Source organism: Colletotrichum orchidophilum (assembly GCF_001831195.1).
Source record: "Colletotrichum orchidophilum strain IMI 309357 chromosome Unknown Scaffold_49.1, whole genome shotgun sequence".
Lineage (NCBI taxonomy): Eukaryota > Fungi > Ascomycota > Sordariomycetes > Glomerellales > Glomerellaceae > Colletotrichum > Colletotrichum orchidophilum.
In genome coordinates, this window is record NW_019173005.1 from 199,833 (window position 1) to 220,224 (window position 20,392).

Sequence of the window (20,392 nt, forward strand, 5' to 3'; positions counted from 1 at the left end):
TATATTATTTATAAATAATAGTTTATTAAAGGTTATTATTCCCGTTATAACAATATTTTCAATTAAAGTTATGTTAAAATTATTATTAATATTTACGTTTTAAATTAAGTTTTTATTATTATTATTTTTTTTCCTTTTTTCTTTTATAAAAGCGGTTATCGATCTTAATTACGAGTTTAATATATTAAAAGAAATCGTTTAATTTATCGATCTTAATAAGTTCGTCCTTAACTTTATCCTTTAGTCCTTAATAGAATATAAAAATCTTAATATTATTAATAAAATTAAATTAAATATTAAGGCGTTTAAACTTAACTAAGTAATCCTTTATTAATTTAGTTTATTAAAATTATAATATATTACGCTCGGCTTATCGTTTTTTATTTAAATTTTAAAAAAGCGATTTAAAAACTTTTTTAAATTTATTAAAATTATAATAAATATTTTATATTTTAGTAAAGTATTTATTAAAAATCTTTTTTTTAAAATATTTTTTTTAAAAAAGTTCGAACTATTTAAAAACTCGTTTTTTAAAAAAGTTAACGGCGTATACGACTTTTTTAATTTCATTATTAAAATCTTTTTAATAGAAGTTTTAAAGGTTTTTAATTTAAATTAAAAATCTTTTTAAAATTTTAAAAGTCCTATCGAAAATAATAAATATATTAAATTTAAACTTTTATTATTTTTTATTAAAAAAATAATAATAATATTAATAGTATTTTAAAATATATTTATTTAGTTAGCGAAGTTTAAAACTTTTTAATATTTATTTTTAAATCTTTTAAATATAGCGTTAAATATTTTTTATATTTTAATAATATCGCGGTCGTTTTTAATTTAAATTTTTATTAATCGAGCGGTATTAATATTAAAAAGTTTATTTAATTCCTTATTATGTTTAACGCTTTTTTTAATAGCTTTACATATTTAAGCGTATATTATTTAATTAAAAATTACGTTTTTATTAAAATTAAATTTAATATTAAGTATTTTTAAATCTTTTTCGGCTTAGGAAAGTTCGGTATTTAAAACTTAAAGCTATTTACCTTTATTAAAAGAAAATTAAGTAAATATCGTTCGTACTATTTAATAAGTTTTCGTAAAGTCGATTTATTAAATAAAAATAATTAAAATGTTACGGTTAATTAATCATAATAAAATTTATATTAATAAAAGTCGGGGCTACAATACTTATAAATAATAATCGTTATAAAAATAACTTTAATAAAACTATTATTTATAAATCATAAAATAAATAAAACTTCGGTAATTAATTATAATCTTATCAAATAAGTTTTTAATAAAAATAGCTAAAAACGATTATTAAATTTAATATAAAAATTAATTATTAAAAAAATTATAAAAGTTTATCCTTAAGCCTAGCTCGAGCTATTTTATATATAAATCTTAATTATAAATATATCCTTTATAATATTTTATTTATTATTATTTAACCGTTTACTAAGCGGTCGTCTATTTTATATTTCTATAATCGCCTATTTTATTTATTTATAAGCGTTCGTTTTTTATTTTATTATATAATCATAATTATATAATTTATTTATAATTCTTCCGTCCTAAAGGAGGCCGTTTAAATTCTTATTATTATATATATAATATAATAGCCGCCGTAGGTCCTATAGGGCAGGGCCCTGGTCTAGTAATGCGTGTTGGGTCGTAATATTTATTTAATTAAATATAAGTATTAAATTACGATTAATTAACTACGGCTAACGCGGTTTTAATCCTTTTTTTTAAATAAGTTATAAAGATTTAAGTTTAAAAGCGGCTAGCGTACGATAGTTAACCGATTTATATAAAATCTTTTTTAAAAAAAGGAAATATTTAAAAGGAAAATACGAAGTTTTATAAGAGATTTTAATTATATTTTATATTAATTATAAGAAGATTAGGATTTAAAATTATTAATATTATTTAGTAATTACTATCGTTCTTATTAAAAAAGTTAAAGAATATTATTATTAAATTATATATATAATAGTTAATTAGAACGATTTTATTACAATTATTAACGCTTTTTAAAGCCGTTTTAAAATTAATGATTAAAGAAAAAAGCTTTTTATTAAACTTAAAACCTTATTGTTTAAATCGGTAGTAAAAAAGATAAAAAATAAACTGAAGATAAAAATTTTTAAAAAGCTTATTTTATAAATCGATAAAATTAGTAAAACTTTATTAATAAAAGGAACCGATGAATGGAAGGTTAATTATTTATTAACTATAGTTTAATAAGTTAATAAAATAAGATTTATTTTATAAAGCTAACTTAATGATTACGAAGCGCTTTATATTTAATTTAAAACCGGGTTTAATATCGAAACTAAGATATTTAAATAATAATAGTTTTAAATTAATGAAGAGCCGTATTAATAATATTAAATTAATTAAATTTATAATAGTAAAAGAAAAAAAACTAAATATAACGCCCGATCGTAAAGTTAAAACGAAAAAATAGTTCCGGATAGCTTTTAAAAGCCTTTTACGATAGGGTTCCGTAGACTTTAAAAATACTATATATATTAAAAAAAGGGCTATTAATTTAATAATTATTTAAAAAAGGAAAGAACTAAAATATACGAATAATATAAAAAGGTAAAGGGAACCGCTAGTAAAACTAATTTAGCTAAATATAATTAGTTCTTTATTAATTATAAAAGTAAATCGCCCGAAATTATAGACCTTATTATAAAGTTTAAAAATATAAAAGATTTAACTACTTATTTAATTAATAACGACGAGGATCTAAACGTTTTAAATAAGACTTAATAGCTCTATTTTATTTTATTAATAACTAACTATTTAATATTTAATAAGAAGTAAATCGTAAAAGCTTTAAATAAGTAAGTTTTCCTCTACGGCTAGCTACGATTTATTAATAAAAAGATTACTTAATTTCGAAACTCCTTAGTCTAATTTAAAATAGAAACCTTTTATTTTTAACTTTAAATAAATAAAAAAAGAAGTAATTTTAAAAAAAAAATAAGCTTAATAATAGCGTTAAGACTTTTTTTATATAATTTAATTAAATGAATAAAAAAGATCGCGTAGACTTATTTTATTAACAATTAATATAAATTAAAAACTTTTTAAAAAATTATTTTAAATATAAGAGTTTTAAAATAATTAATAAAGGGAAAAAGGTAGTTCTAAACTTTAAAAAAGATCTATTTAACTAAATTTAATATTATTAAAGCCGGTATCGTTAAGATTATATTTAAATTAAGTAAATAATCGTCAAGATCAGAATAATTAATATTTAAACTTAGTTCAATACTATAACTTTTTATATATTATTTATTAATACGCCTTTTCTTTTATATTTAATAAATATAAATTGCTTTAATATTACGTTCAAAAGTTTTAAAAATAGGATTATTAACGATAAAATATTTAAAATTATTAAACGACGATAAGGCTATGCTTTTATAAAACTTAAGACTAGTATTTTATTAATTTATTATTTTATAAAAACCGAACTACGGCGCTTTTATTAAAAGTTTAGTTATTTATTAATTTAAAAGCTTTATATTTTATTTAAATAGTTAAGTAACGACGTTAAGATCGTAATAATAAAATATTTAATTAAATTCTATTATTAATATTAAATAAACGTATAGAGCCCACGGCGATTTAAATTTAAAATCTACGATAAGCTTAATTTTAATTAAAAAATAATAATAAACGTTTTTTATTTAAATAGCCGGCTAGTTTTTTATATAATCGATTTAACTATTTTTTTTTAAATAAGGTAGTTTTTTATTAATTTTTAAATAAAAACGATTTAAATAATGTTAAAAGCGTAATAAATCGATATATATTAAGGCCTATTTAATAATATATAAACTAATACCGGAATTAATTTTAAATCTATCGAATTTAAAAAGAATATTAAATTATATAAGATCGAGTTAAAAATAGTATTAATTAAGGCTTATTATAATATTAATAAAATCAAATAAGCTTATTAATAATTAAAAAAAGCATTTAAAATTATTAAAAATAAAAGCCTTAATTTTATAAACGACGATTATTTATGAATAGTATTAAAGTATTATAATAATATTACCGGACTATAAAATTTAATTTTAATATTATTAATATTTAAATTATATTTTAAAACTATTATTTCGTTATTATTATCGCTCGATATTATTTAAAAAGCGTAAGCGATTAAAAAAGTAATATAAGCTTTATAGGATTTAAAAGTAAAAAAATAAGTTAATAAAGCCTTAATATTTTATTAAATTTAAATATACGAATTTAAAAAAATACCGTAAATAAGTAGACCGGATTATATAAATTAATTTTTATTAATAAGCGCTTTTATATAGTTATAAAAAATCGAAACTAATTATTTAAAATCGTAATAACGGCGATCCGATTATATAATTAAATAAATAAAAAAATAATTTATAAAAAAAAAAAGAAAAAAGCTAAAAGAGATTAAATAGTTACTTTTTATTTAAAAGGATAAAGACTAAATTAATTAATTAAAAATCGTTTTTAACGAAATTGTTATAATTAATAAATTAAATAATTAACTATTAAATCCGCCGTAACGGTAGCGAAGTCGGCTTTAAAAGAATTTAATTCTATAGCTTTTTAATTATAATAGATTAATTAATAATTATATCGATATTTTTTATTTAATTAAAAGGAAAATAGATTTTAAATTAGCTTTTAAATTATAAAAAAAAGGGATTATTATTATAAAAGGTAAGCCTTATAAAGCTTTAAATATTATCGAAATAAAAATTTTATAAAATCGAGGCGTATATCGTTTCGTTTTATACGATCTAAATAAATATATTAATCTACGGATTTTTAAATTACATATAGTTTAAGAGATTAAAAATAAAGGAATTAATACGCCGTATAAAAATTTTTATTACGTAATTTAGGGATATAACGATATTAAAAAAGTAAAATTATTTATATAATCGCTAACGGTTTAAAAGAGTAGCTAATAGTTAATATTAATTTTAATCTTTTCTTTTATTAAAAATGGATATTACGTATAAAATAGGGATATTATATAAACGTATACGTAATCCGTTACTAGTTTAATATAGAAGATCTTTATTTATTTTTTAAAAAAGATAATTAATAAGTATTTAAAAAGTACGATTATCGAAATACTTAAACTATTATATAAGCTAATAGAATCGGGAACCTATTAATAAGCGACTTATTATAATTTCTATATTAAATAGCTAAGTATAATTATATTAATTTATAATTTATATTTATTAATCTTTAATTATTTAAAAGGACCTTATAGGATCGTTAATATATAAACCGACGATATATTAAACGTATTTAATATCGAATTTATATAAAAAAAAGATAAAAAGTTTAAAAAGGCCGGATTTATTACTAAACCGAAAGAGATTTTTATTATTAATTATTTATTAATATTTAATAACGGGATCTTTATAATTAAAAGCGATACCGTCGTTTTTTATTAAAAAGGGTAAAAAAAAGAAATTACCCTCGTTAGTTTTATATTACGTAACCGGTAAAAAAGATATTAAATAAAATAAGTAAAAAGATTATATATTATTAATATTTATTAACTAAAAGTAATATTTAATACCATAAAAATAGCGTAAACTATAAATTTAATTAAAGAAAATATTACCGTATTAAATAAGCGGCTAAGTTAATAAATAATAAACTTAGATCACGGGCTAATTTATTATTTATTAAATTTAGCTTTTACTAAGCTTTACGTTTTTATCGACGGATCGTTTATAAATAATATAAATCTAACTTTTTAATTTAGATATATTATTATTTTAATAAACGAGGCTATAGGAGACGACGAATTTATAATATACGGTAATATCGTCTATTATTTATTAATTAAAAATAAAAAAATAATTAAAAACGTTCTAGCCTTAGAGGTTTATAAAATAATTAACGGCGTTGACCTCGCTTATACGATTTTTATTATATTTAAATAGATTACAGATCGATTAACTTTATTTACGATATTAACGATTATTTATATAGATTTTTATTTATTATATAAATGCCTTATTAAGTTAAATATTATTAAAAAGAAGAGGTTAATAATAAATATTATAGCCTTGCGGTAATTATATAAATAACGTAAGATTCTTAAAATCTATTAAATTAATAATAAAGATAATTTAATAAACGTTTTTATTAAATAAAACCTAAACTTAAATTTAAAACGATTTATTAATAACGGAACGATTATAATACGTATAAAAGGATAGGTTATACGGAAGGGGCTTAAAAAAGAAACGGAAAAGGAATTATAAATATTGTTTTTATTAGCGTATTATATATTATTATAAGATTGTTAAATTATTTTTTTAATTATATAAATTTAATAATAAAAGAGAGATAGTTAGTATTAAATTAGAAGCTTAATTCGACCTTAAGTTAGTACTAGCGCAGGGGGTATTTAAGGGTCTCTATATTAGCGTTTGACCGGCGATCTAACTAACGGTTGGAACCTCTCTTTTCTACTTCACATAGAGATCAATACAAGAGTAATTGACCCTTCGTCACCACGGTTCGATCGAACAAATCACCCTGTGATTACGTAAACCAACAATTTGTTAAGTTTGAGGGAGCTGGCTAACACTACAAGCCTCCCGAGTCCGATGCCGGTAATCAATCTGACTTTCCCTTGGTCTATTAGTTTTCCCTTTACTTGCCATCGGAAGATAGTTGCTCACTGTGATGAATCTGTAGCATTTGATGTCCCTGCCAGTTGGGTTCCCACCAAGGAGGCTTTCTTCACTGTGAGAAAAAGCTCAGGATTTTGCATCGTCTACACTACCGGCGTGGGGAAACCCAAGTCGAGTGCAATACCTTGCCAACTGTCATTACCTTACTTTATCCAACCTGGGACTCCCCAAGCTGTGCTGTCTTGCATAGATAGGACGGCCAGCTGGCCAGCGCACGTGTCAAGCTAATTAACTGTCTCACAAGCGACCGCGTGGCTCCCCACCCCGAAAATCTCTTTTTTGTTGGACGATCTTATCAATCTTATCAATCAGCCCCCCTGTTCATCGTATTATCGATCAGCGCACATCTCACGTTTCGTGACTTATTATCCGCTACCCGTTCTACCTCGGTCTCACCACATCGTCCTCAACATCCTCACCAACAAGATGATGCAAGCATTCAAGAGCCCAAAGCAACAAGCAAATGAGGATACTTTGCATCTGTTCGCCACCTTTCTTTTTGGTCTCGTGGTTTTAAACTTCGTAGCTCATCGGCTGCGTGAGGCTTGCAACAAGAATCCATGCTCCAATTCCGCCCAGGGCCTAAATGGCTACGGGCGACGGGCGTGTGTTGAATTCTTCCGGTATGTGGGAACAAAGCTCGTTAACCAGACAATTTGATGCTAATGGGGCTCTTAGAAAGTTGGAGAAACGTATTGATTGGGGATGGTTTGGAAGGCCCTGTTTCGGCTTCATCGCCATGGTCATTGTCTACCTCGCCGTAAATGTCACTCTCTGCACAACCAACATCGTCATGAGGAACCTACTCAATCATTGGGCCTCTAGATTTGGATGGTGATTCTCTCCTACGTTTTCCAAATGGTCTGCATCAGCTGAAATATTCCAGGATTTGCGCCGCGAATATGACGCTGAGTGTGTTTTTGGGCACGAAAAACACACCTTTAACTCCGATGGCAGGCGTGTCACATGCACAGCTCAACATTTTGCACCGAATCGTGGGATATACTGCCGTCTTCTTACTCGCACTGCACGCCATCTTCTACACGATACACTTCCATCGCCACGGCAAATTGGCTAGCTTGCTGAAAGTAGAAGACCTAGCTGGCATCGGCGCCGCCACCGGCATGGTAGTTCTGTTCATGGGCATTCTAAGACACCGGAACTACAAGGTCTTTTATATTAGTCACATCGCAGGCTTCGTGACCGCCGTTATCCTGACGGGGCTGCATAGACCAAACTGGGCAAAGAGAATACCAGCGTTGATGAGCTTCGCGTTCGGAATCTGGCTTCTGGATCGCATGATCCGAGCCTTTGGGATGCTTTACAACCTCATCAACAATTCTGCCACCTTCTTTCCCCTCCCGGGTGGTGGAACGCGCCTGCTTCTCAGAAAGCCAGGTGCCCAGGCAGCCTTGCCGGGGTCTCACTGCTTTCTCTGGATTCCTCGGGTTCGTCTCTATGAAAACCATCCGTTCACAATTGTCAGCAATGGCCCCTCCGGCTTAGAGCTTGTCATGAAATCGCACCAGGGATTTACCAAAGCTGTTAGCGACTTTGCCGTACGCCACCCTAATTCTACGGCTTGGGCTTCGGTTGATGGGCCATATGGAGTTTGTCCTAATACAGACAACTATGAAAAGCTGATCTTCATTGCTGGTGGAAGTGGGGCTGCTTTTACATTTGGTCTCATGAATCGAGTTCTGGGACAGTCCGAGCCGCCTAAACTCCAATCCGTTGAGTTTATATGGACTGTAAGACGTTCAGGTGAGTCGCAATATATTTGTTGCGTTGGGTGGATTTCTCTGACAATGCGACAGATCATCTCAAGTGGTTCCACGAACACCTCAGCACCCTCTTGAAGATGGGGCCAGCCGTAAAAGTATCGCTCTTTGTTACGAATGAAGAGCCGACATCAAGCTCAATAGCCACTCAATCCGATGCCCCATGCGGTATTGTAAGTCAGCTACTGTCTCGAAACGAGATTCCCAGCTACGGGGCTGTTTCGACTGTGGACGACACAAGTAGTCTGGTGGCCCGAACAAACGGCCACGAAGTCGACCAGGCTTTCAACCAACATTTCATGAGAATGGATATAGATTTGATAGTCAGCGATGCTATACAGTCTGTCGAGAGCTGTCAAAGAGTCTTAATGGTGACTTGCGGCCCAGAATCGCTCATGGATGCCGTAAGGGATTCAGCGGAAAGTTGGCGGAAGAAGCGAGACCTCCGGATAGATGTTCACTGCGAGGCCTTCTAGACTCATAGAGATACCAAGTTAGATGTCACACCAACACAATCCAATGATGAGCATGTGCATGTGTAATCATCCAGCCCAAAAAAGGGTCTTTGACAATGTCTGAGGGGCGAGGGGGCAATGCATCCCAGGAGACTGATAGCCCCTGCTGTCATCCGATGCCAGGCCACCCACCGTGCCGCTTCTCCGAAAACCCGCATCCATGCCCGTCGTAAAGGGGTGGCTAGAGTCAATAACAGTAATTATTGGATGCTGTGAGTGTATTATATATAATATACAATATGGAGTATTATGCCCTTATGAGGGATAGGAGTAGGCGCAGAGAGATAAAGGGGTCGCGTTGGGGCGCTTGCATTAGTGCACCTTGCCAGGATTTCAATGTTTGTGAAGCAAAACCGAGCCACGGGCTCGGCTGTTTACCTGATGGATGAGCAAACCCTGATCATTCTACGCCATCTCGGGAGAAATCCTGGTTCTTGCATTCTCAACTCTCCAATTTTTGCAATCACACGATATTCTCTTGCCGCAATTTGAGAATGCTGTCTTTGCCTGCTACGGACGACATACCATATAGGCAACAACTCCCCAACGTGGTCCGAGACCGACGAGAAAGGTATCGCGGATATCAACAGCAATCCATTAGGAAATCCTGTAGCGATCAAGGGCTTTCCGCGGACTTTGGAAGCTTCCCGCTCTTATTTGTGGTGTCGCGCTTTCATGGGGCTTGTCTTTCTCGGCGAACACCCTAGGCCCTCTTAAGAGCACTTTGATCAAGAATCTGGATATCAATAACCATCAGGTAAGGATTGGATGTTCTAAATGTTTGAGCAATTTTCTTTTCCAACTCTACATACCCTCGCACGGAGCTATTTCTTTGGCCACGTCGCTTGCGAACACCATCCTCCCAACTTTGGGTACATAGGTACAGATAGGTACGGACTTGATCATTATGGCGTCGAATGGTAGGCTCCTCCTGTCACGAATCTTTTTCTTCATTCCATATTAAATAACGCTGAGCGTATAGCTTGCTGAAATTATCAACATCAGGGGCACCTTGGGGTGCTCAGTCGCAATCTTCATCAGCGCGGTAATACCGGCGGTTGGCCCTGACGAGGATTCCCTTGCCCTCGTCATGACGGGCCGAGTCATCATTTGGCAGTTTTGTGATTAAGACATGCACGGCCAAGGTGAATGAAATTGCATTATGCTTTGGAGGACTGAACTTTATGCGCAGCCTTCCTGGCGCCAGCTAGAGATCTTGGCCCATTGTTTCCAGTATAAGAGGCTCGGCTTAGTGTGCGGATTGAACTTGTCGATTGGTACGTTCCCGTTTCCACGCCGCGCTTTACCTCAGATGCAAGAATTGATATCTCCATTGATCTAAGAGAGACCCATGGGCCTATTTCCAAAGTCACTGCGGTTCCGATGCGGCGATGCGAGATGCCATTCGTTCTGGGTTGGGCGCTATGGAACCAAATGGGGGGGATAGGATTTGGTATTTCGCTTCATGTTTATTTATATACTGGAGCTTCACGTCTATCTCCTTTTACTACTAGATATATTCATAATATCTCTTTCATTAAAGTCATTATTTTTCAAATTTCAGGATTGGTGGCGACCAAAATTATACCCTTTCAATTCAAAAAGAAAACTGCGATTTTTGATACATAACTACTGGCCCGACAAATAGAGCAAGATTCTTGGAGGAATCCCGTGACTACTCAAAGCGTATATCGGAAGTCGGGGTGCCTGTCGCCCTTCTTTCCTTGGTCAATCTCCCGTGATCTCTCATCAATGCTCATATTTTTCCTCTGAGTGTTGATCCTATTGAGTAGAGTCCACATGGTGAAGTAGCCAACCGACGCAATCGTAATGGTGCAGATAGAAACCGCATGGCCAATAGTATACCTTCCGTCCGAGGTAGTGATACGGTAGATCTGTCCAGCCATGATACCAGCGCTGTTTCCAATAGTCTGTTGCAGACCAATCGCCGTAGCACGTTTGAAGTACCCGGCATTACTGTTGGAAATCCATGTGACGTTGAGGCCGACTACGCAATAAATTCCCGTGGCGGTGACAAAAGTCGCAAAGTAGAGGACAGAGGTCGACTTCATGCTTACGCCAAGCATTAGAGCGTAGCCCGTAGCGGTTACCAAAGCCATTGGAACCATGAATACGGCGCGCTTGTTGATCTTGTCCGACATATATGCGACGGTGAGGTAGACTGCCGAAGCCCAGATGTAAACCGGCACGGTGAGGAGCTGCGTCTTGATGCTGCTGTATCCAAACCCGCGAATGATGACTGGCAAGAACGTTCCGAAGCCGAAAGAGCAGGTGTTTGCGCAGAACTGGCAGCCGGCGGACAGCCAGACCTTGGGATCCTTGAACGCGAGCTTTACTTCCTGCTTATCAAACGTCTCTGACTCGCCCTGGTAGACCCTGGACTGCTCAGCGCGGATGCGCATCAATGCCCTGTCTTCTTCCGTGAGCCACCTGGCCGACTCGAAGCTGTCGGGAAGCAGGAGGATGAAGGCCAAGCCAACCGCCATGGAAATGACACCTTCAATGAGGAAAAGCCATCTCCATCCAGCCAAGCCGCTCGCGCCGTGGAGGCCTGTCAGTCCATAAGCCAGAAGACCGCCAAAAGCGCCGGACAAGGCAGCCGCGACGAAAAGGTATGATATTCTCCGAGCTTGTTCCTCGCGTTTGTAGTATGTGCTGAGGTAGAGTGTCAGGCACGGGAAGAGACCACTCTCGAAGACACCGATGAGAAGACGGGTGGCGAGAAGCCCGGCGTAGTTGGTGACAAAGGCCGACCCGATGACTGTAGCACTCCAGGAGAGGATGAAGAATGGAATAAGCCGACTAGGTCGTGCTCTCTTGAGAATCAGGGATGCCGGAATCTCGAAGGTGATATAAGTTACTGGGAATTGTGTTAGCCATGGTTCGCTCCTACTCGTTGGTTAGGGGTACGCACCATAAAACACAGTGACAGCGACATTGAGCTTATTGCCCGTGAGTTTCAAGTCCTCCGTCATGCCTGCAATTGCGGCGTTGCCTAGATTTTGAACGAGTTAGACTCTGACGATTGTAATACAGCTGGCTGTCAAGGTAGCATACCAATATTGCTGCGGTCAAGGTAGGCGACCAAGAAAGCAATGATCATCATCGGCGAGAGCCATACGTCTAATTTCCTCAACAGACGCTTTTCTGCAGCTGGATCGATTGTAAGGTCGGAACTCGCAGCCGCCGAATGAGGCTCGATGCCGCTGTCCTTGGCCTCCATGGGCATCTTCTCCGAAGCCATTGTTCGAAGACCAACGCTTGTTGAACGTCTAAGTAAATCTGGTGAATTGATGCAGAGATGTTGCGACTCTGTTTGGAGCTGACGACATGTCCGAACGACTTGACAGAGTATCCTTCAACGGACATATATCTACCTTATGCAAGAGATGCATCACAAAGGCAAGGTGAGGTCAATGTATTCACCTATCAAACAACGTCGGCCTTTGGCCAGCACACATGGCTGGGCGACGGGAAATCGGCGAGCTTATCGTAGCATCGAAAGACAATCCTTGTGGCCTAGCGGGGGCAAAGCCGGGGAATGCAGGATTCTTATCTCTTGGTCCGCGAATAGCCTAGGGGCGCCGAGCTTTTCCTTTCGGCAAATTGTGGAGAGACTGATAGCCAAGTCTCTTTGGGGATATCAATACCCCGACATCGCCCTTGTGGCCCGTACAAAAGAGTCCTATTTCCCGATCTCGCAACTGCGACAACATATGCTCGGGAGACAAGTCCGAGCACATCTCACGGCGTGCGCGCGCTTGCTCTCTCAATGGATACCCCAACGCCCAGAATGACCAATCCGAAAAGTCCGATTAGTCGGAAGAGGAAGCGAGGTAGGCACGCAGTGGCGTGCGAGTCGTGTCATCGGCGAAAACAGAGAGTGAGTGAGCTTGCAGTCTCCTTGTGGACTTGGCGTGGCACAATAGTCTCGTCGAAACCATCTCTTGATTGCTTCAATTCCCGATATTCTATACCAACTATCAGTAAACCCAGGCCTTGCTTGTCTTGGTGTTTTCGTGGTTGATGGTGCCAGCGCTGGACTCGCGTTTATCACTGAGCCATGAGGACGCCAGATATTAACTTCATTATGCCGTGTCAAACCTAGACTTAGTTATGTCACTTCACTAACTTGATTTCATCAGTGCAATGGTTCGCGGCCATGTTTCAATTGCGAAAGACGAGGAGTCGGCTCATCATGTTCCTACGGCCACCTAGGTGAAGTTGATGGCATAAGAGCCACTCAAGGTCAACGCGATTCTCTCATGACTACACCAGCCGCCAACCTGGCAACCCCAGTCTCGCCCCCTTCCACGAATGCGATCTCTGTACGAGACGTCGAACGACCCGATGAATCCTCAGGCTCTAGGACGTATCCATCGAGGTCGTCAAGTCGAGGCGGAGGTCGCCAGGGCGAGAGTAGCGGCCAAGATCAGCCATCAGAAAACCTCGTCGGCAATCTCTTCAAAAGCCGCGATGCGCCGTCCTTCTTCGGGTCCTCCTACTTTGGCCCTCAAGCCGCCGCAAAAATCATCCAAGCGCCCGCTCCAGAGCTGTCATCTGGTCTCAGCTCAAAGCCCCAGGCGGGTTCAACCCACTCGTTCCGCGATGAAGGTGGCCCGTTTTCCCAAATATGGGAGCTACTCGGACTGCTGCCGCGCAAGAAGTCGACAGTCGACAGGCTGACGGAATGCTTCCTGAACGAGCTCAACTGGGCGATAGACGCTGTTCAGCCAAATTCTTTCAAGGCAAAGTATGAAAACTTTTGGTCGCGCAAGTTCGGCTTTGACGATTTCGCCACGATTGATCTTCGCTGGCTCGCTCTGCTATTCATCGTTCTAGCCTATGGCGTGTTGCTGGACTGTCCGAGGCCGCGGAACAGGGAGGTCCAGCGAGAGGTTTACGATACGTCGCAACGGTTTTACTGGGCTGCCCGGAGAGCCATCGTGATCGCCCCGACCTTTTACGGCGAGTCCACGGACCTCGTGCGAGCCGGTGTTCTAGTCACTCGGTATCTCATTTACACTCGTCGCGTGCCGGAATCCTGGCTTACAACGAGCTTTGCTATGCGAATGGCTCAAGCTCAAGGCATGCATATCGACGGTGAGAGGTGGAGGCTTCCAAGGAAGGAAACGGAGACCAGGCGGCGATTGTGGAGCAATCTTTACATGCTTGATAAGACCATTGCTTTAGCTCTCGGACGGCCCTTTGCCATTGTTGATCAACAGTGTCTTGTCAAGCAGGCGTCCAATGTTTGGCTAGATGACCTGGATGACGAGGAGGCCGCCTCGGTCCCAGAAGCACCCCTTTCCGAACCAACTGCAAGCGTCTTCAGCCGCCTGGCTCACGAACTTGCCGTCGTCGTCGGCAAGATCCAAGAGCGATGCTTTGGTCTGTTCACAGTCTCGTACGAGACAGTTCTCACGCTCGACAAGGAAATCGATACTTGGAGGGGCAGGCTACCACCGTATTTCGAATTAGAGGACGCAGACAACTCAAAGGACGACCGCCTCCCGTTCCTCCCTTGGCAGAGGCTACATTTGCACAGCATGTACCACTTTGCGCGAGTCACCCTCCACCGGCCGTTCCTCCTTCGCCAATCGATCACGAATAGGTACAAGCACAGTCACGACGTCTGCATAGCTTCCGCCTGCGCGGATCTCGACATGGGCCTCAAGATGTTCAACCAACCTCTCAACGATCGGTTGAAGTGGAGCCTAGGGCCGCACAATCTCTTCAACAGCGCATTGGTCCTGGGCATCATTGCGGTCCGCGATCCTCACTCCCGGCGATCTCAAGCTATCCTTGAGGACTTGGCCGCGTACTGCGAGATGCAGAGGAACGACGTGTGGCTCAATGAGTTTGCCCTCGCTGAAGTGAAAATAGTCGAGCTCTGTGTCAAGAAGGCTAGACAGTCCCATCCGCCGCCAGCCAATACCCTAGTACCGTTGGCTCTTGCATCAGCCTCGCCTGGGCGGCGCTTTTCTCAACCGGCCGGACAACCGCCGGTAATGGAGACACAACCGCAATTGCCTGTTGAGAGTCCAGACTTTGATCCTCTCATGGCTGGCTTGGGGCTTCCTTACAGCACGACGAGTGCGCAGATGACTTGGGATGATCCTGGATTTTTCCTGCCTGAGAGCGGGGACCTGTCGCAATGGGAACATGTCATCAACACTCTCATGCATGATCAAGCAAGCATGTGAGCTTAGGTTTTCGTAGATAACAGCCTCAAACGTCAAAGGAAACCACTTCCTGGGTCGGCATGATTGTATGAGCTATGAGAATAACGTACTCCATAAGAAGTTGCTATATCTTTCCCATTGCAATGTGAAATTAGCTTCAAAATGAGAATTAAGTATTTAAAGAGAATAAAATTACTTCAACTGGCTACTCGCACCTATTTTACTAATTTATTCCCTCCTCGAAGAGAGTCCAAAATGACCTGGGTTAAAACAACAAGCAAGTTTCTAACTAAAGCAGACTTGATGTAAACACACCATTTTCAGTATTCCTATACCCTATTATGTACACAAAAGAGCTTCTAATTGAGCAATTTAAAAATTTGTAAAACGTCATCAGCCTCTTGCATATGTAGTTTCTCAACATAGATATGACCGATCACAAAAGGCATCGGAGCCCGGGAGGAGCCCGGGAAGAACAACAGTCATCTAAGGCCATTCAAGATCAGTTGTTTGAACCCACACCGGAAAAAGTCCTGCAAGTGGGGAATAAACTTGAGATGTTTTGCTTTGCTTTCTCCTAGTATCTTCATGTTTCTATTCGCTTGCGCCGTTGGTCAGTACCTAGTCATAACAAAAGCAATATTCCATAAGCTCTTACGTAGGGAGCACTTGTCTCCGTTCTCGGAAATATCACCAGGCGCAACGTACTTGCAGCTGCCCTTATTGTATCCGAAACAGCCCTGTCAACACATTTAATAATTCTTCTCAAGGCGAATAAATCATCTGTCAGCCATTTATGGTCTTAACGTGGTCTCGCGAAGATTTTGGTTGACTGATGAAAGTAATTATAACCTACCCAAGCTGAAGCAACCGCGCAGGCGGCTTCACGCCACCGCAGTTTCTCTTGCTGCGCTCCATGTGGGTGTCAAAAGACATTCGCGCTACTAGAATGTTCGACAGAAGCGTTGGCCATGGCCAGAGGGGCGGTGGCCATTTCATCGGATAAATCGGTCTTGGTTCCGGGGCATCGAAAATATAAGTCGTACAGGGCGGAGGATTCCATAGCAGTGCATAATGTATGCATATTACATGGTTCTCAGAGTTCAAGAAGCAAGATATCATACTCCCTCAAGATTACTTCCAGGTCAAGTGAGAGGTAAAAGGATATGTTGGACGATGAGATGGAACTAAAAAGTCCAGTCAGACGAATGCGTGACGTCGAGTCCATAGTTGTATCGGGTTTCTTATGTTTATCTCAATGGAATCCGTTGACCTTGACCTCTTTCATGCCATTCACTCCGTTGACCACTTTAACCCCATTTGTTCCGTTCGTGTTCTTCTGAGGCTTCTCCTCATATTCCACCTTATTAACCAAGCTTCCTAGGCCGTGACTCATGACGATGCGCAGGTCATCCCCAGGAGCCAAGAAAACAGGCGGAGTCCTGCTCACGCCGATTCCGTGGGGAGTTCCCGTCATGATCACCGTCCCAGCCTCCAGCGTTGTGCCTTGAGACAGATACGCCACGATCTCGGCGATGGAGAAAATCATGTCGTCCCCTCTACCTTCCTGCATGACCTCCCCGTTGAGGACAGTCTTCAGCTCAATGACTGAAGGGTCTGGGAGGCTGCTCGCGCTGACGATACATGGGCCCATCGGGGCAAAGCCGTCAAATCCCTTCCCGAATCCCCACTGAGCACCAGCGAACTGATGTTTTCTCGCCGTGACGTCGTTGGAGCACATGTAACCGAGCACATAGTTCATGGCATCCTCCACGCTCACGTTTCTGGCGTCACGGCCGATGATGACGGCTAGCTCGGCCTCGTAGTCTGCTTGCAGATCTGTTGCTTGGTGGGGAATGAGGAGCGGTGCGTTTGACGCGTTGAGACAGCTTGCAGGCTTGAAGAAGAGAGTGGGGTGCTCCGGGAGATCGAGGTTCATCTCCTTGGCATGTTTGCGATAGTTGAGGCCGATGCAACGGATCGTGCCGATTTCTTTGCGTGTAAGGGGTGGGAGAAGCTTTTGGATGTTGAGAATCTTTGATGTAGGTTCTGCTGAGACGTCCAGGGCTGAGATTCCAGTGAAAACTCGAGCAGGGACGGGGAGAGATGCGGCCAGGGCGGCCCCGACTGTACAAGGGGTAAGGTGACTTGGTAGCACTTGGGCGGTAGGAGTCCTTACCGTCAAGGTTCTCATCGACTGGTTCACCAATGTACTCCCTCCAATCATCCTCGGCAATGAATCGCACGAGACGTTTCCATCTCTGACAGAAGATTTGTTAATAATGAGACACTTTGTGATCACTGTGTGGCTTTCCAGGTTACCTACAGGAGTTATCATCTTAGATGATTCGTTATGAGGCTCTGTATGACAAGCAAATCTAAATCAGATGTTTAAATGCGCCTGCGGTAAACCGAATGAGCATGTTTGCGATAAGATCGAATGTGGCATCGCAAATGAGGCTGATATAAACACATAGATCCAGCAGACAGCTACGCCGGCCGTTGACCGGAAGCTGATTCTATCGAGGTGCATCGGTCATCCTCCGTTATCGTGGCGTTTTCCCGACGCCATCGGGAAATGTGATCGGCCTTTTCCACAAACACCAAGACCAGTATCCGCACCAAGATAACGTCGGAGACCCCAACCCCGCAAAGCCCACCTTCACTCGACTAGAAATAATTCGGTAGATAGACACAGACTGCCCGGCAATTGTGTAAAATCCTGTCAACAATCTAGGGAGAAACGTGGCTCCTGGGCCCTTTCTCCAGAGACGCACGCACACAACACCCACTGACCCGGGCCGCTTATATCCAGTGGGCCCGGCTCCTCGGAGGACCGAATGCTTGGGTCGGTCTTCTTGCATCCACTCTCGCGCACGCTCTGGGACTCGGGAGACCGGTCTGCCGATCTACTTTGATAGCCGAGAAGTTTTGCTTGGAGAGTTGGTGGAATGACTGTCCCACTGAGGCCAAAGACTGTCTGCCAGCCTTCGCACTAGCTAATGGGCCAGCAAAATTTGGTGCCCCACGAGTGGGTCACGCCTTCATCCACCTCTCTCCCACAGCATTGATAAAATCAAAATGGGCCATCTTTTTCAACAATTAGGACAAGCACAATAGCTCAGGGGTAGAGCGCTGGGCTCATAACCCAGAGGTCCCTGGATCGAAACCAGGTTGTGCTATCAATAATATCTTTTTGCATTTGCAATGTCTTGCCGTTTGTGTTCAGCTTTTTGTCCTTGACTGAGGTGACAAGGAGTTGAAAATCTGCCGGAGACACAAAGAAAATCAAAGTCTGTGATTGCTTGCTTGCTTGTCTTCAAGCATTTCATTCTTTTACGCTTCTATTGTTCAACCGAAATTTGCTATACAGTGAATGTGCCGTCTTGACTGGAAGTTCAATGCCACAATGCCAACAAAGACATGAAAAAAGCATTGTTGTAAGAATCTCAAAGGCACTGAAACTAATAACATCTATCTCCTAGGTACTTGGGAGAAATGAAGTAGATTGGTATTGTAGTCTGGCCGCTGAGTAGCTTTACCTGTAAGAACAACTTTTGAAGTTCGCAGTGCCAGCGAGTCTGATAATCTTGGAAATCCTCCGCTGTATCCAAGTATGCTGAACATAAATTCTCATTATCTACCTAGGTAAAATAATGTCATTGTATGCTGAGCTTTGAGAGTCTGTTCGTCTGAATGCCCCGTGGTGTGATTGTTACTGGTAGTTTCTATGGTGATGTTTAAGTAGCCATCACCCACAAGATGCTCGGCGCGCGGTCCCATCCAAGTGTCTCAGCTCGAACGAAGCCAGACATTCTTGTCTCATCTTCGGTCGACGTATGCAAATCACTTGTTTTAACTGAGAAAAGGGACTTGCCAGTTTATGATTGTGAGGCTGTAGCACAATTCGATACGATGAACCCGCCCTCACCCCCAGATCATTACCGAATCCTCGGCATCGAAAGCAATGCGACACCAGAACATATTGAAGACGCATTCTACAGCCGAGTGGGAATTCATGATCCGAGCGGACAGTATGATGCACATGGAGGATCGGAAAGGACTCGGAACGGAGGCGCAAACGGTTCGTCAAAACCCCAAAGTTCCAACGGGATACTAGCCCAACACTTTTCATCTTACCGAATGCAGATCACAGCGGCGTACGAGGTTCTCGGTGACCCCTATCAGCGCGCACAATACGACAAGTCAAAACAGGCCATGGTGAAGGCTATGGTCAAGGCCAAGGAATTGCGGAGTCGCAAGCTGTCGGAGTGGGAAAGTAAGCCGGAGGAGCTTGTCCCACCGGAGGCCACATTCGCGGGCGTCAAAAGAAGGCTAAAGGATAAGCTTAAAAAGAGCAAGAAGCGACTAGAGGCGGCTTTGGAGACATCAGCGCACAAAGCTCAAGAAGCCGAGGCGCGACGTAAGTCTCAGTGGTCTGGGGTATTTGGTGATCCTCAGGAAGGATATTACTACCAGCAACCAGCAGTGTCAAAGTCTCACCAACAAAAGCTCCAGAAAGAATACGCAGCAGAACCACCAAAGATTCCGATGACCTACGAGGACTTTTATAAGAAATTCCAGGAGGACTACAATGTTCAAGATTGGCCTATTACTAACTTGTACGCTAGTGAGTCGCGCATCTCTCACAAGGCTCTGGAACCAAGTGCGCCTGCCGAGGCGCGTTTCACCGTCGAAAGACCGAAGCAGACATGCAGAGACGACCCTCATGGTTGGAAGGGATGGTTTCCAGCAATGAAAGGCTCATTGCCTCCTAATTGTCCCATTTGCGAGGAGTTTGTTTCGAAGTTTTTCTGTAGGAAGTGCAACGCCACGAGTTGTATGATGTGTAGGTTTACTTACGTGAAAATTTCTCACACTGGGCACATATAAAAATAAGAGGTTACACCTCGCGGCTTTCCTGGATCTGACAGATGCAGATCTGTAGGCAACTTAGACGTATGCCCCCGACGGCAGGGAGAGCCATTCATAATGGAATTTTAAACTATGATTTTGTGTCCCAGTAACCTTGCTGCTAATAAATACATGTACTCGCCTCGAGCATTTGGATCTACGTATCGGGCAGAGTTTACACGCAATTGAATGGACATAGCCCCGCGCCATAGAACGGTGCCCCTCGC

At 39.9% G+C, this 20,392-nt stretch overlaps 5 protein-coding genes across 5 annotated transcripts, besides 2 other annotated features; 3 read left to right on the forward strand and 2 right to left on the reverse strand.

The window, feature by feature from the left end:
* Positions 1–7,175: 7,175 nt before the first annotated feature.
* CORC01_06538 (uncharacterized protein) lies at positions 7,176–9,006 on the forward strand (the record flags this gene model as incomplete). Its single annotated transcript, XM_022618179.1, has 4 exons — positions 7,176–7,372; positions 7,428–7,583; positions 7,636–8,513; positions 8,567–9,006. 4 exons carry the CDS (start codon positions 7,176–7,178, stop codon positions 9,004–9,006), a joined length of 1,671 nt encoding a protein of 556 aa, XP_022475321.1.
* Positions 9,007–9,962: 956 nt separating this feature from the next.
* Positions 9,963–9,965: a sequence feature (Short protein (CORC01_06539, OHE98171.1) was converted to a misc_feature.).
* An 85-nt stretch (positions 9,966–10,050) lies between these two features.
* Positions 10,051–10,113: a sequence feature (Short protein (CORC01_06539, OHE98171.1) was converted to a misc_feature.).
* Positions 10,114–10,724: 611 nt separating this feature from the next.
* Positions 10,725–12,310, reverse strand: CORC01_06540 (major facilitator superfamily transporter; the record flags this gene model as incomplete). Its single annotated transcript, XM_022618180.1, has 3 exons — positions 10,725–11,926; positions 11,981–12,061; positions 12,124–12,310. 3 exons carry the CDS (start codon positions 12,308–12,310, stop codon positions 10,725–10,727), a joined length of 1,470 nt encoding a protein of 489 aa, XP_022475322.1.
* A 1,021-nt stretch (positions 12,311–13,331) lies between these two features.
* On the forward strand, positions 13,332–15,272 carry CORC01_06541 (fungal specific transcription factor domain-containing protein; the record flags this gene model as incomplete). The annotated part of the gene is made up of 1 exon (XM_022618181.1): positions 13,332–15,272. One exon carries the CDS (start codon positions 13,332–13,334, stop codon positions 15,270–15,272), a length of 1,941 nt encoding a protein of 646 aa, XP_022475323.1.
* A 1,234-nt stretch (positions 15,273–16,506) lies between these two features.
* On the reverse strand, positions 16,507–17,589 carry CORC01_06542 (fumarylacetoacetate hydrolase; the record flags this gene model as incomplete). The annotated part of the gene is made up of 3 exons (XM_022618182.1): positions 16,507–17,378; positions 17,431–17,512; positions 17,578–17,589. 3 exons carry the CDS (start codon positions 17,587–17,589, stop codon positions 16,507–16,509), a joined length of 966 nt encoding a protein of 321 aa, XP_022475324.1.
* A 1,629-nt stretch (positions 17,590–19,218) lies between these two features.
* On the forward strand, positions 19,219–20,010 carry CORC01_06543 (uncharacterized protein; the record flags this gene model as incomplete). Its single annotated transcript, XM_022618183.1, has 3 exons — positions 19,219–19,335; positions 19,401–19,674; positions 19,883–20,010. The coding sequence occupies 3 exons, from the start codon at positions 19,219–19,221 to the stop codon at positions 20,008–20,010; spliced, it is 519 nt and encodes a 172-aa protein (XP_022475325.1).
* Between the last annotated feature and the right edge of the window lie 382 nt (positions 20,011–20,392).